Source organism: Manis javanica, chromosome 6 (assembly GCF_040802235.1).
Source record: "Manis javanica isolate MJ-LG chromosome 6, MJ_LKY, whole genome shotgun sequence".
In the NCBI taxonomy this organism is placed as follows: Eukaryota; Metazoa; Chordata; class Mammalia; order Pholidota; family Manidae; genus Manis; species Manis javanica.
This window is the reverse complement of record NC_133161.1, coordinates 44,721,813-44,737,096: the sequence shown is the minus strand read 5'-3', so window position 1 is coordinate 44,737,096 and position 15,284 is coordinate 44,721,813. Positions and strand designations below refer to the sequence as shown.

Sequence of the window (15,284 nt, the reverse complement as noted above, 5' to 3'; positions counted from 1 at the left end):
TGGAAAAAGCTCCAGATACCTTTGGTCAAAGCTCTTCCTGTTGGCCAAATTTCTGGGGCCATTTCTCACCCACGCAGTCCAGAAGGGGCTGCAGTCTGTAGGCCCTTGCATGTCTGCCTGACCAGGGACAGGTAACAGTACATGTGGATGCAGCCTGGAGGAGTGAGGCTCCAGGGGTTTGGAGGGCACGTGCTTGTTTCATGCCTGTGTTATTTGGACTAAGATCCCTGGAAGCCAGGGAAGCCAGAAACTTTCCAAAGGGCTTCATTCCACTTCTGCAGGTTTCACTATTAAGGAAAAAAGATTGTGCTACTTTGATCCCTCCCCACCCCCCACCCCCGCCCCATCTTGTAAACTTTCATGACATATTATTACCTCTTAAGGATTTGGAAGAGAATACTTGCCCTGTGCTAAAATTATGAGTCCCTCTTCTGTGTGAGTTGGGCCCTGTGCACCCGTACTTTAGGGGTCTTGGAAAGTCCCAGCACAAACTCCCTGCCTTTGATCAACTATTCTCAGCTCATCCCAGCTCCCCACTGATGCCCTCACCTTCAGGGCTCCCGGCCCACAAGTCACCTGTGTTGAATAGCTGGGAACCCTCATTAGAGGCAGGGGCAGTACCCCCAGAGGGGTGGAGAGGGAGGTGATCCACACTCTGATTGGTACTCAAGGACCCTTCACTCCATTTCAAGTGAAAATGGCCTCCAGGAGAGGCACAGGGAGGCTGCCTGACTGGCTCAGGTTCACGTCTAATTTTAGCCCTGGGTGTGCTTTGAGTTGGGGCTGGCTCACCCATGGAAATTCCACAGCTGTCTGGTTTTATGTTTGTGAGTAGTGGAATGCTCAAAGTTTGCAAAGCTAACTGAGTTTAAAGCCACATGTTTCTTTCTCCTTTTTCTAAGAAATGCCCAGAAAACAATCTGTCTCTGTGATTTTGGAGTAGGTCAAAATTTCCTAGATATTCCTTTTTTTGTGTGTGTGGCAGGGCATTGTGGAATGAAAAAAAAAGGAGCTCCACAATACAAGTGGAGCCAGGCTTGACTGGGCCTTTCTCTATACAAGTTAGGGCCAGACAATCATGGAGTCTCTGGGTTAGAGGAGACTGCATCATCCATCTGGCCATCCATCCCAGTGAGCCACTGGGAATTCATGCGTCAGCAAAATAAAAACAAAAATGAACAAAAAGACCCCTGGGGGACCAACTTTAGGTTCAGATCCAGACATTGTGGGCCTAAAACTTACACAGTTTAGGTGGCCCCTTTAAGACAGAGCGTATGCAAGTTGTCTCATTGCTAAGGCTTATTGGAGGGGTTCTGTGCAAATGAAGGTCTGTGAAGCTTAAGCCCCATTAACTTCATGGTAAATCAGATGCTATTCATGTTGATCTTTTTCTGGCTAAGACATTAAAATGATTTCATAAAATTTAAATACAGATACAATCTTGAAGTAAAAGCCCAACCATTCAAATGAATGAATTAAGCATGTGAAAGATTCCCTGTACTGTTGCTTATTTTCCTCATTTCACCAGGAATGAGCTGGTTTGTGTTGAACAATTTCTGATGTTCTGAGCCTCAGTGACAAAAGCCCCTGTGCCACCTCCCACACAGGCCTTTTGTGAGAATCAAAATAAAAATTGTGTTTGCAAGTGCTTGATAAGGTAGAAATAGACACCCAGATAAACAATTACTATTGTAAGGACAAAACTATGAAACATTTACAACCCTTAGAATATCACAGAAAGGAAAATGGAAGCCCAGGGAAGGCAAATATGCACCTGGGGCCTCTTGGGGAAGGACATGGTCTCCCTAAATAAGTGGTATTTATGTGTAAGCCTCCTCACCTTTTCTAAAAATGAATGAGCTCAAATTTATTTTCAGATGGATGTGAAGTTAACCTCAGACCCAGACAGCATTGAGTAAAACTTGCTGCTCATGGCTCTTTTATTAATACTTATGCAGGGGAATGTTTTGTGAGTTTAAAATGAAAATATTTCACCCCAGAATTTGTTTTAAGCCACCCTTTGGCGTATTTAACCAAACAGAACCTAGCAGATTTATTGTTTAACAGGACTTGGAGAAAGGCGGCCTCTCTTACTGGTACAGTTCTTTCCCTGGATGTGTTGGCCTTTATTAGGACGGTAAAGGGCAGAAACAGTGCCAAAAAGCAGCTTCTCCTAGCAGCTAAGTAAACATCTCCACACAGCTTTCCAATCCACTGTGGAAACCGTTGGCAGCTCTTACGTAATGTCTTCCAGGCGGCATGTTGGAACCTTCTCTTTTATAACTCCAAGTGTGACTTTAGACTCCCTGGGACAGGGCCAAGGTTGTAGAGGCAACCCTCTCCATCCTGGCTTCTCATACCAGCCCCCGGAAGGGCACAGCCCTGGGGAATCTCCGTCTCTGATGGTGCCATCCCGTTGGGTCCTTCCTCCAGTGCCAGGAGCCCTAATCAGAGGCAGCCTTCGTGGTCCCACCTGCTGGGTGTGCAGTCTGGGGCTAACATTGGGGGCCTTCATGGCATGGGCCAGGCACCACATCACGTCTCTAGCTCTGGCCCTGGCCACTGGGCTCAACCAGCATCTTACCATGGTTGGGTGTACTGGTGTGTAGAGGGGAGGAGGCAAGACGCAGAGGAAGGGAGACCATGGGCTAGCAGTGTTCTCCTTGGTGAAATGCATAGCTCAGGTGAGTGAACAGTTACTCAGTGGATTTAGCCATTGTCCAGAGGTGAACTTTACACAGACCACTTTTCCTACAAGAGCATATTTTTCTTTACCTGGAGTAACATCATCTCTACCTACCTTTCACTGCCCGTTGAGCAATGCCTGCCTCTGGGCACTAGTTGCATTGTGGAGCTGAGCTCAGCCACACCCAGGAAACTGCAGCCTGTGAGAAGGGCAGGGAGGTAGGAATTGGGTGAGCCAGGAAGCCCTGCTAGCATTTGTCCCTTAAGGAAAGAGAGGCCAACCTGCGCTAGTGCATTTTGGATTTTAAGAAAATGCAAACTATGCTTCTAACATGGAATTGGTGAAAATGAATCAAGATGGGAGTCTGGAGCCTAAAATTCCATTTCTGACTCTGCCTACTACCCAGGGGGCCTTGGCAAACCTCCACCTCCCACCCCGACCCCTGACAGGGCTGCAGGATTAGAAGAGATGGTCTGGATTAACCATTCCAGCCCTACCAGAAGGAAGAGCTGTATTTAGGTGAACTCTGAGTACTGCTCAGCTTCCACAGGGAGCATCCACTCAACCCCAGTTGTATGCCAAGGCCTTCTACCAACCTGGGAGGATGGGAGCATAACATGAGAGAAGGTCACATCCGGTATGGTGTTGTGACTTGTGTGCCCTTGAAGGAACCCTGCCAGTTCTGGTATCTTGGTGACCAGGGTAAATTTCTTCTCTGTTTCTGGAATGTGCCAGAATCCAGTCTGGCTAAAGGAAAGAGAAATGTTGGATTTGGTTTCGGATCTTGCTCTGGCTCTGCATGCTTCTCGTCAAGGGTGTGTGCCAAAGCCTGCAGGGAGGGGTGCATACGGAAAGATAGTTAAGCCTAGAAATCATTGCCCCCAAAGAACAATAGTTCAGGAGGCTGGAGTACAGCGTGTGTTCTCTTCAGCTTGATGCGCCCAGCGGATGGCTTTTCCAGGAGGATGCAGGGCCATCAGTGCCCCTCCTCCCCCCAAATCTGTCCTCACCCGGTGATCCCTATCTTTGTCCAACCTTCGTCATCATGGACCTGGATGAGAGAGACTTGGCTATGCAGCCTGATTCCCAATTAAGGTTTTTCATTCGTTTCAGGAAAATAACTTATTTGGGTTGAATTGTTAAGGCAGATTGCTCTTGCAGTATTTCAAGCAGAGTGCTTTTTCACAGGAAATGTCAGACCAGGCAATTCTAGTCAGGTTTTCCACATCCTTAAGAGAAAAGAAAAGAGACAGAAACAAAAATTCCTTTTATAGGTTAAAGGCCAACAGTGTGAGAATTGGTAACTGTCAAGTATAAAACTGAGATCTGTGAAGATGGCTACACATAGTGATGGTTAGTGCATGTGATGACTACCCAATAACCAACTCTTAATGAAACCTCATGTTCTTTATGGCTTAATTTAAAAATGCCTGCTGATTTGGAAGTTCAGGGAGGTGGAGCGTTTTCCCAGGTTGGGACTTGGATCCTAATCCCATTGGCCTAAGCACCTGGAAGGTGAAGACACTGGCAGGGCCCCCTCCTTCATTCCAGGGCTGTTTCCTCATCTGTAAAACCAAAGGTTATGCCAGGTGACTCCTAAGCACTTCAGAGTCTAACTCACCACAATTCTGTACCTTTATGTGGGGGAGCTTGGCTGAGCTTCTATACAAAGCCAAAGAAAAATGGAGAGCAGGAAAGTGAAAAGAAAAAAAAATCTTTTCTTCTATGGAGAACTTTGATTTTTAAAAAAGTTCTTTTTAAATCAGCTTGCCTTCACTAAAGCTTACTCCACTGCTCCTCAGAGGGCGCCCCCAAGTGTTTGCTACAGGATGCACAGGACCAAGAAGTACCTGTGGGTAGAGATGGGGTGGGTCCAAACAGCTGGAGCCCAGAATCACTAGATGTTACTGTCCTTGCAGCCTCCCAGAGATGATTCTGGCAAAAGGGAAGTTGAGACTTGAGTCAATTAGTTTATTGCTGGTGATGCCAATCTTCTCTGGTGCGAGCCGGTTCTATGGCTTGTCTATCCAATCCTGTATATCCTCTGACAGCTGAATAACTACTTCATTACCATTCAGTGCTCTTGTTCTTTCCAAAAGGGTGTTCTGTTTGGACCCAGGTCAGGAAACCTGGACTGGCCCTGGGGTTGTCAGTTTCACTTGTCTGGCTGCACTGCCTCTAGTGTATCTCTAATATAATTGTGAATCTTGTGGGATACTGTACATCGTCATCTGGCTCCTGCCTCCAGTTAGGGATGCTTCCATTGCTTCAGTGTTAGCTGTTCTGTAGGGTTCAAATATATATATATATTTATCTCAAGTAAAGCAAAGCCCTTCCCATCCCTTGAACTTGCTAAGTTTTTCTTTTCTAAGTATCTATCGGTATTCATTTTATCTAATGCTTTTTCTGCATCTATTGAGATTATTTTACATTTATTCCCTCTGTTGGTGTGAATCACAGTATTAGATTATCTAATTTCTTGCATCCCTACTTGGTCAGAATTTTTTTCAGACTCATGGCTGATGCAGTTGTCTGTTATTTATTTCATATTTTTGCACTTACGTTTACAAATGTTAGGTTTTTGGAATCAAGGTTGTACTAGTCTCATTAATCATCATCATCATCGTCATCAACTCAGCTAACACACAGCAATTACTGTGTGCCAGGTACTATTCTCAGTGCTTGATAAAGGAACTCATTTAATTCTCAGCAATCTTTTGGGATAGGCCTATTATTGATCTCATATTATAGAGGTTCATGAGGGCCAAATTTTCCTGTTGAAATGATCCTTTTGATATTTTTGTAACAAGTGGGATTAGGACTAATAAGGTGCTATATCCCAAAGTCTGTTTTTATCTGACAGTATTTAACTATATTACACTAGCTTTTAAATGGTAGGCATACAGTTGATACATTTTTTTTCCCCCCAGGCTTTACTGTTCACCTTGTGTTGTCATGTATCTTGTAAAATAGCACATTGCTAATTTAAAGAATCAGTGTATCTCTGCCTTTTAACTGCTAAGTTTAACTTGTTTACTTTATTGTAATTACTGATATATTAAATTCATTTGTCCTGTTGTATTTCATACTTTCATTTTGCCATACTTTCTTTTTTCCCCCTTCCCTTTCTTTTAAAAAAATCAATCATTTTAAAGTGAACAATTCACTAGCATTTAAAACATTCACAGTGTTCAGTGTTGTGCAACCACCACCTCTGTCTAGTTCTAAAATGTTTTCTTCTCTTGAAAGTAAAAAAATCTCTTCCTTCAAGCAGTTTCTCCCCATTCCTCCACCCCTGAGTCCCTGGCAACCACCACCAACCGATGTACACTATTTGGCATAAATGGACTTATATGTGGCTTTTTGTATCTACCTTTTGAATTTAGCATGTTTTTGAGACTAACTTATGTTGTGGCATGTATCAGTACTCCATTTCTTTCTATCATCAAATACTATTCCACTGTATGGATATGTAGCATTTTGTTTACCCACTAATCCGTTGGTAGACATTTGAGTTGTTTCCACTGTTTGGTCTTGGAGAAGAGTGCTGCTATGAACATGTACCCCTGTTTTCAGTTCTTTTGGATATGTACCTAGGAGTGGGATTGCAGGATCGTGTAATAATTCTATGTTTGACTTCTTGAGGAACTGCCAGACTCTTTTTCACGGTGGCACTTCCTTGTGAATGAACTGGCATGTATTTTTTCTTCTCCTGCTTTCTGATTTAGAAGTTTCTTTTTACTGTTTTAGGGTTACTCTTAAATTTTTTATCATAATTAACTTAAAGTTTCAGTTTAATCGATCTTCCTACTCCCTCAAAAATGCAGGGTTTTAGAAAGCCTTAACTCTGATTATTTCCCCTTCCCATGTTCCCTGTTTATTATTGTTTAGCATTATCTCTGTTTTTAACTACCCCAGTAACTAGTGGCTGTTGTTATTATTTTTACTGTCAGCTCTCATTTAGGCTTATCTGAATGTTTATGGATTTTTTTTTTTTTTTGCTATTGTTCTCACCCTACCTGTTCATTCTGGGTTCACTCTCCTTCAAGTCCCTTAGTAGTTCATTCAGTGAAAGACTGTGCTGGTAAACTTTATTAGTTTTTGTCTGAGGATATCTTCCTTTTATCTTGACCTTTAATATTTTGAATATTAATGGATTTTTTTGTTAAATGAATTGTTCTTTATAGATAATCTGTCTTCAAGATTTTTTTCACTATCTTTGGTGTTTTGGTAGTTTCAGTGTGACATATCTAGTGCATTTATTTTCACTTGTACCATTTGAGGCTTATTATGTGTCTATAAGAATTCACATCTGGTAAGTTCTTAGCAATTATCTTTCCAACAATTTCCTTTCTTACCTTCTCTTTATTCTTTTCTTCTGGAACTCCTTTTAGATGTATATTGGACTTAAAACTTTTCCATCCATGTCTCTTATTTTCCTTTCCATCCATGTCTTATTTTCCCTTTCATATATATTTTTTAAATCTCTCTTCTGATTGAGTCGCCTTCTGGCAACTGATACTGTCATCTGATAGTTCCCAGTAATTTATTATCTCTTCACTATATCTGATCTCCTGCTTGAGCTTACCCAAGTTTTTTTCCCAACTTAAAAAAAGTTCTAACCTGTAAAAAAGTTTACCAAATAATACAATGAACACCTATACAACCTTTGCCTACTTTCAGCAATTCTAAGATTTTGTCACATTCGTTTTTTTCTCTTCTACCCTTCCCCATACATATTATATGTATTTGTAACACATTTTTGATGATACATTTGAAAGTAGAATTCAGATATTATGGCACTTCACCCCTAAATATTTCAGTTTACATCTCCTAAGGACAAAAACATTTTCCTACATAACCAGAGTGCCATTCTCACACCCCAGAAATTTCACATTGATTCTATAACATTAGCTAACATAAAGCCCCTAAGCAAATTTCTCCCAAACGGCTCTAAAATGTTCTTTTAGGTTTTTATTCTTTCAATCCAGGATCCATTCAAGGTGTACTAGTATTTGGTTGCCATCTCTCTTTAGTCTCTTTTAAAATTGTTTCAAATAACTTCCCCTCCTTTTTTAGTTTTTCACGAAAATCATAGTCTTGTTTTCTTATAGAATTGACCATGTTCTACATGTGTTTGTCTAGTTATTAAGTTTAGGTTAAAGGTCTTTTTGCAAGGGTAATACATATCATATGTGATGTACTTCCATGACGATGTCCTTCCCGTCATATCACATCAAGAGCATATACTGTCAGTTTGGTGATGCTAAGTCGAACCACTCCCTTATGGGGGGGGCTCCTGCCAATGTAAAGGTAACTTTTCCTTTTGCAATTAATAAGAAATCTGTAACTTTCAGATGATATGACTATTCTATTCCTCAAAACCTTTCAACCAGTGTTTTTAGCATTCATTGATGATCTTTTCCCATATTTGGAGTTTACAAAATGGTGATTTTCTAATTTTTATCATTTTATCACTCCTTTTACATTTATTAGTTGATGGTGTCCTATACAGAAGAACTTTCCATTATCTGTCCCTACTCACCTCTCTCTCTTCCTTCTTCCACTAGTAGCAGACTTATGGATTTTTTAATATTTAATGTGTTGTATCTATCAATACTGTATGCACATAAACTTTTTTTATTTCTGTGACTATTTACTTTTCAAAGCTGCTCATTCTTCTCTCCTAAGGTCTGTTTCTTTTCTGATGATTTCCATTTCCTGTTTAAAAAGTTTCCCTACTCTCTCTAATTACATCTTCTTTTAAACTGTTTTATTATCTCAAGGTTGTGGGAGTCCTATTTCTTGTGTCAGCTGGCTTTCACTTGTGGTGCATCATTTTCTCATGTATATAATTGTTTTTGTTTTGAGCATATTTTCAGTGGGGCTTAAAAAGCACTCTTCCTCCCCCCAGGGAATCTTGTGTGACCTGCTTTGCAGAAAAGCCCTCCAGAGAAGTTTACATGGCTTTGGTTAGGTGTGCTGGGATATCACCAGCCTGGGAAAGTTTTGTTAATTTATTATATTCTGGATTCTTGTGTCACACGAGTGGGGTCAATTTGGACACCATTCACACTAGGTTCTGAGTTTTTATCAAATAGAATATATAGTAAGAGATCAGTGTCTTTATTCTTGTGGGACATTTCTCCTTTGTAATCCATAAGAAGTTAGCCAAACACAGAGGAAGGAGCATTACATCTTTTTTTTTTATGTTTGAGAGCTGGTGAAATACTCTGGTGTGAGGATGTGTAAGCAGTAGAGCATCTTTGAAAGTGGTGTACCCGGGCACTTGCATCCTCTCAGAACCCCTGCACACGGTCATGTCCCACAGTGAGTAGGCATGCTCAGGCTTCCCCCAAGGTATGGATGAGGTACCTGGTGCCCACCGAGAGTAAGTGACTTGCCCATGGTTATGCAGAATGTGGAGAGCAGGGGCAAGAACTCAGGTCTCTGAGGGGCCCTTTTTACCCAGCCAGAATTCAGTTTATCCAGGGATTGAGTCCTGGCCCTATGTCACTGTGAATACCTGCAGGGCCCTGACCCTTGCTTCTCCCCTGGGGGCACAAAGAGGAGTTTGGATGGGAAGTGGAGGCTTCAGGCACAGCAGGCAAGGGGGTTGTCTACAGCCTGGCTCCCATGGATTTATTAGACGCACACTTTGACACACGTCCTTGGGTTATCTGCACAATGACATTTTGAAACTGTTTTGAACCCTTGATTTATCTTTGTGTCATTGTTTTTCATAATAGGTTTTACTCAAAGTCAAGAACATGCTTTTAAACTGACCTTTTAAACTTTTTAATGCTTAGGCCACAAAGGGACACATGAAAGGAACAGTTAGCACATTCCCTAAGTGTAAGTATAATTAGTCTCCTCTGGTGATGAGATCTATGGGAAACGGGCACAAAGTATCTGAGCAGCTGACGGATGGCGCTCTGGGGGGAAGTCGCGTGACTGGGGAGAGCCCAGCTCTGCCCTACACAGCAGGCACATCACTGCCCACCCCCACTCACCACGGCTTGTGGCCATCTGTGAGCTTTGCCTCAGGAGTTTGGGGGGCCACTTGAGAGGTTTGGATTTTGTTCCGTAGTTCACAGGATGCCACAGAAGGTTCTAGGTAGGGTAAGGAAGCACAAAATGGAAGAAAGAACAAAATGGAGCATTCAGAGCCAGCAGCTTTAGTTTGAGTTCTGGGTTGGGCACTTCCAAGTTGTGTGACCATGTGTGAGTCACCTATCTTCAATGAGGGTCACTCCAGCATGCAGCACCCTTTATGGAGCACTGACTAGGTGCTAGGCATGCAGGATATAAAGGTGACCAAGAAAATCCCATAGTACTTTGTTCCTCCTTGGTCATTTCTCTTACTGCATTAGTCTCCCATGGCTGTGATAACAAATTACCATAAACATAGTGGTTAAAACAAAATAAATTTATGATCTCACTGTTCTGGAGGACCAAAGTCTGACATCAACTCCACTGGGCCAAAATCAAGGTGTAGGCAGGGCACTTCTCTCTGGAGGCATTGGGAAGAATCTGTTTCTTTGATTTTTTCAGCTTCTGGTGGCCACCCACATCCACGACCTGTGGCCCCTTCCTCCATCTTCCCGGCGAATCAGTCCAACCTCTGCCTCTGCCATCACATCTCCTCTCCTGTGTCAAATCTCCTTCTGCCCTTTATAAGGACATGTAATTATATTGGCCCCACCTGGATGATCCAGGATACTCTCTTCCATCTCAAGATCCTTAACTCAGTCTCATCTGCAAAGCCCTTCTTTGCTTTATAGTTGCAGGAGATGGATATCTTTGGGGGCCATTTGTCATCCAACCCCACGTGTCATATTGTAATTTATGTCTGTTCATTTTACATGGCCGGTCTCCCTTGGTCAGGGAATAAGACTGCCATATAACTGCTACATGTTTGCTGTGTGGATGAGTGAAGAAATGAATGAATGCATGTCGTATAGTTGAGAAGGAGGTGACATTGCAGTGGACTGTAGAGAATTAGTATGAGTTTGCCTAAGGATATTCTAGCCACTTAGGACAGGTATAGAGGCATAGGCTGATGTGGGTAAAATTGCAGTTTTTCCTGAATCTCTCCTGGCTTTAGTGTATCTGCATATCAATAGATGTTTCCAAGGAGTGGAGAGAATGAGTTCATCTCCATATCAATATGTAATTACATGGGTGAGCAAGGGTTTGTCTGGACCTGAGAGGTTGGGTGGAGCTCTCTTCAGCTGCAGCCTGGTCAAGAGAGAGACGGAACGACTGCTTGTAAGAAATAAACGGGGTTCTTAACTTTATTTCTCCCTTTGATTGATTTCAGTTTCAAAGGTATTTTTGCTCCGGCCTTTCCCTCCAGAGTTACACTTGAGAAGTCAGTGTGAGGGTACAGAGGGAGATGAGGCTGGGGAGGTAGACGACTGGGTCATAGATAGCCCGTAGGGTACCCTTAATGGGCCCAGATTTTATTTTGATAAGGAAGCGGTATATGCAGTGACTGCTGCCTTTATCATTGAAGTTATTGCTTGGGTTCAAATTCCTGTGCTGCCACCTACTTGCTGTGTTATTCTGGAAAAATTACTGGACCTCTCTGACACTCTGTAGTTAATGGCTACTTCAGAAGGCTGTTCTGAGAAGCAGACAACTTTTGATACTTGCAAACCTCTTAGCACAGTGCCTAGAACAGTCATATGAGTCAGAGTATTTGCTGTTACTACTGTTATTTTCATAAGTATGATTGTTATTGATGATGGAGCCTTTGAAGATTTCAGCCAGGCTGCGGCATGGTTGGCTTTACGTTTTAGAAAGATGCCGTTGACACCTATGTGAAGATGTGGGGGCTGATGTGGGATGGGGCATCACACTGGGGGTCCGGAAGCCAGTTAGGAGGCTATTTCAGTGATCTGGGTGGGAGACAAAGAGGGCAGAGGTGCGTACAAGAGAGATACTATTGCCGTCAGGATGTTCCGGAAATGTTTTTGACCCTGCTTGAAATGGTTCAAGGCAGATCTTAGAGGCTATCTAACACCTACCTATGCCTCAGTTCTCACTTTTCAGACAGGGACACTGAGGCACAGCAAGGGGAATGCACCGTGCCTCAGTCAGAAAGGATAGATGGAAGTGGGACTCAGGTCCTCCGCCCTTGGTGGCGGAGCGGGTGGGGCAGGAGAGGTGGGGCTGGCTGAGGCTGCTGCTGATCAGGTGGGTCCTCATTGCTGGAGGCCTGGAGGGGTGGCTCTGGCTCAGTCTCTGCACGGCCTCCCTTTTCACATCCTTCTGCTCCCCCTCTGTGCCTTAGCCCCTCCTTCTAGCTCAGTCTTTCACCATTCCCCACAAGAACACTTGTAGAATCCTGGTAGTGTAGGAGTGTAAGTGTAGCCGTGTAGGAATTTTTTAGTTCTGAGATGAGGAAAATGGGCTTGACTGAGTGGGGGAGGACTAGGGCTGCCTGGGAGGGAAAGAGAAAAGGATCTCTGTGTTCCAGCGTCAGAGAACAAAACCCGGAGTCCAAAGCAGGGCATGCTCAAGGAGTTGGTACTACATGTCCTCCGTGGTCTTCCACTCACACCCCTTCACACATCTTCAGGAGGAAGCCAATTCAATAGAACATACCATGGCAAGATTATGATTGTTACTTCAGTCATATCTTACCCTGAAAGGATGTTGGAGGAAAATATATTTCAATACTATGTTCAAAAGATCTGTCATTTTTTAACATAGTAAATAGGTTTTCAGAGAATGATGTAATATTGTTATTTTTAAGACATTCTTTTTAACAAATGATTTTGGTTTAGTTCAAATCAGTGCATGCTGGAGGAAAAATAAAGAGAGCTAAAATATAGGTGGGCCATTTTAAGAAAGCTCTGTGCTCTACATACCTTTTACAAATTTACAAATCAGAATCACAGGACAGGTTCTTTGCTGCATTGTAGAGGTTTCTTCTAAAAGGCTTCTGCTAGCTTTACAAGGAAGCTGGGAGAAAATTAAAAAAAAATGAAGATGAGATGAAAAAACGTCTGTGCAATGACTATCAGAACTTTATTTGTGTGTGTGTGCATCTGTGAGAATACAGATTTGAAAGGCACCTTGGAGGTGATTTTGCCTCACCCAGTATGGAACCTATGGTGACAAGGCTCGCCCAGGGTGTCAGGGCCAGGACCTCAGAGAACCTGTCTCCTGACCCCCCACCCAGGACTCCTCCATTCTTCTCTGCTGTTTGTGTTTCTCTGTCGTCCTCCTCGGGTACACTGACATTTTCTTCTTTTCTAGGAAAAGCCAGCTGCCGGTGTCCAGCAAGGCTGATGGTGAGCCGGGTGTGCTGCAGCTGGGTAGGTGCGGCTGGTGCTTGTGCCGTGCCCTTCGGGGGTCCTACTTTGCTCCCTCTGGGAGGTGGTGTGTGTGAGGCTCTCTGCTGGCTGGGATGGGGGCTCTGTTCCTCTCCTCTGACTTCAGGAAGGAGAGACTAGCCTAGTGAGTGGAGCAGGCTGCTCTTTTTTTTGGTTGATGTCTTCTCTCGCCACCAGTCTTCTCTTCTGGGGAAATCCGTTTAAGAAGTCTGGGCATTTATAGATCCACATTAGGGAGCTAGAAGAGGCTTTTCTGTATTTGGGGTTTCTTTTAGGGACATTCAGAACCTACAAAGGTCTCCAGAAGCCAGTTCTAAATTAAAATATTAGTATCTCTGCCTGGGGAAGTCCATTTTTAAAAAAATTTTGTCAACATATAAAATTCAAAGAGTGAAGTGCATACATGCCAGAATCTTAAGTGTTCAGCTTGATGCATTTTCACATATACATACAACCAAGATGAAGACAGAGAATATCTCCATTCACTCTTTAGTTTTGAAGCAATCTTTTTTTTCTCTTTCTGTAGTTCTCTACTCCCCAGAGACTGATGCTTTTGCAGGGCTTGGCAAAAGCAATGGTGGAATGGAGGGTGGCGAACCAGTGACGAGACATGAAAGGATAAAGCTTGAGTGCCACTGACACTTGTTCTTCTGGAAGCTGGCAGTTTACCTGTTGGACCATTTTGGCATTCAAGAGCTGTTCATGTACTTTTCCTCTCCTTTCAAGCACTCCCTTTTAAACTGAAGGAAGAAAGCTGTGTGCACTTTAGAAGTTACTTGTGTGAGACACACAGTCTTGACAGTTTGCTTTGATGAAGTTGAAAGGCAGGGGCAGGGGTTTGTTTATTCTGCTTAGTTGCTTCAGAGGTAACAGTGCCTCAGAACGTAATGATCAGATATGGCTGGTGGGGATTATTTGGCTCACCCACGAAGGGGCAGATCTCTGCACATGGCTATGCAGAGTGAAGTACAGAGCCCAGAAATGCTGGCATCTGAAGCCTTTCTGTAAAGCACCCCACTTTAAGGTTTTCCAGTGAAAGCCACTCCTATTTAGACATAAAGTGAAGCACTTCCTGGCCTTCAGAATCCAGAGGCCTTCTTTAGGAAGGAAGGCTTTTAGCAATTCTCTTACAACCCAGCTGTTTGAAGTATGTGTGTGTTTCCAGAGGGTGGCAGACCCCTTTGCTAGCAGCTCAGCTAATAATTTAGCAAAGGAGAAGGAGATAAAAGGTAAAAGATAATGGAACCCAGTCACCCAGAGAAAGGAGAAGTCAAGTCTTGGGGTGGGGGACAGAAGCAAGAAATAAAATTTGGTTAGAGGGACAGCATTTCATTTTTCTTTGGCAAAAGCAATGGTGACAAATTCAGTAAATTTGGGTTTGCAATTATATGCCAAGGTGTATGCAGGACTGTTGAAAGCAGACTGTGGTGAATAAAAAGTGGCCTTGCCTTTTTGAAGGGCAGGGTTGGGTGGGACAAAGGAAGAGAGATGTCCTGCAATGGCAACCCATGAAGTGGATGATCAGTTCATCACTGCTTAAGGAGACACATTAGCCAGTTTCTGTTGTGGGTTCTAGAGGTTTCTATAGTGAGGTGGTATTTAGACTGGGCTTTGAAGGATGGGTGAAGTCTAGCCAAATAGAGATGTGGGCAAGGCCTGGAGTGTGAGAGAGAGGCTGGCTTGAGGTACTGGCCTGCAGGGGAAGAGGTGGGGTCAGAGAGGCATGAGGCACAGGGCAAGGATGACCCTGAGTGCTGTGCTAGACTGACCATAAATTGGTGACCAGTAATGAACACTTGAAGGTTCTATGCTGGTAGTAATGTATGCAGGGCAGTGTGTTTAGGGCTATCTCTGGGTATTTGTGGAGGATGGATTCTGGGGGTATGAGCCTTGGGAGACTGGTGAAGGGGCTCTTGGAATAGTCCAGAAAAGAGGTTCTTGGGCCCCTGTTCTATCTGGGGAAATCCTGTGGGTATTTCAAGACCCTGCTCAATTGTTTATCCCTTTTGGAAAGCTCCTCTGACCCTTTAAGGCAGCATTACTTGCCTCTTCCCCTCTGCTCTTTAAAACCTTTGCACTTGTCTCTATTTTAGCACTTAAGTTATATTATTTGCTTGGGGCTCTGTCTCCCGTCTAGGCAGTGAGCTCCTTGAAGACAGGGGTGGTGTTTTAGTCATTTCTGGATTTCCTGTGCACATAATCTCTGGCACATCATGAGTGCTCACTAAAGTGCTTAATGAACAAATGGAAAA

The 15,284-nt window shown here is 43.3% G+C and overlaps 1 protein-coding gene across 2 annotated transcripts in view; it reads left to right on the top strand.

The window, feature by feature from the left end:
• The window catches only part of MINDY4 (MINDY lysine 48 deubiquitinase 4), a 118,179-nt gene that overhangs the window by 49,788 nt on the left and 53,107 nt on the right, over positions 1–15,284 (top strand). For both annotated transcript variants that reach the window (XM_036990532.2, XM_036990533.2), the window contains exon 6: positions 12,956–13,014. In XM_036990532.2, the coding sequence (XP_036846427.2) occupies positions 12,956–13,014 (59 nt within the window). The remainder of the gene's footprint in view (positions 1–12,955; positions 13,015–15,284) is intronic.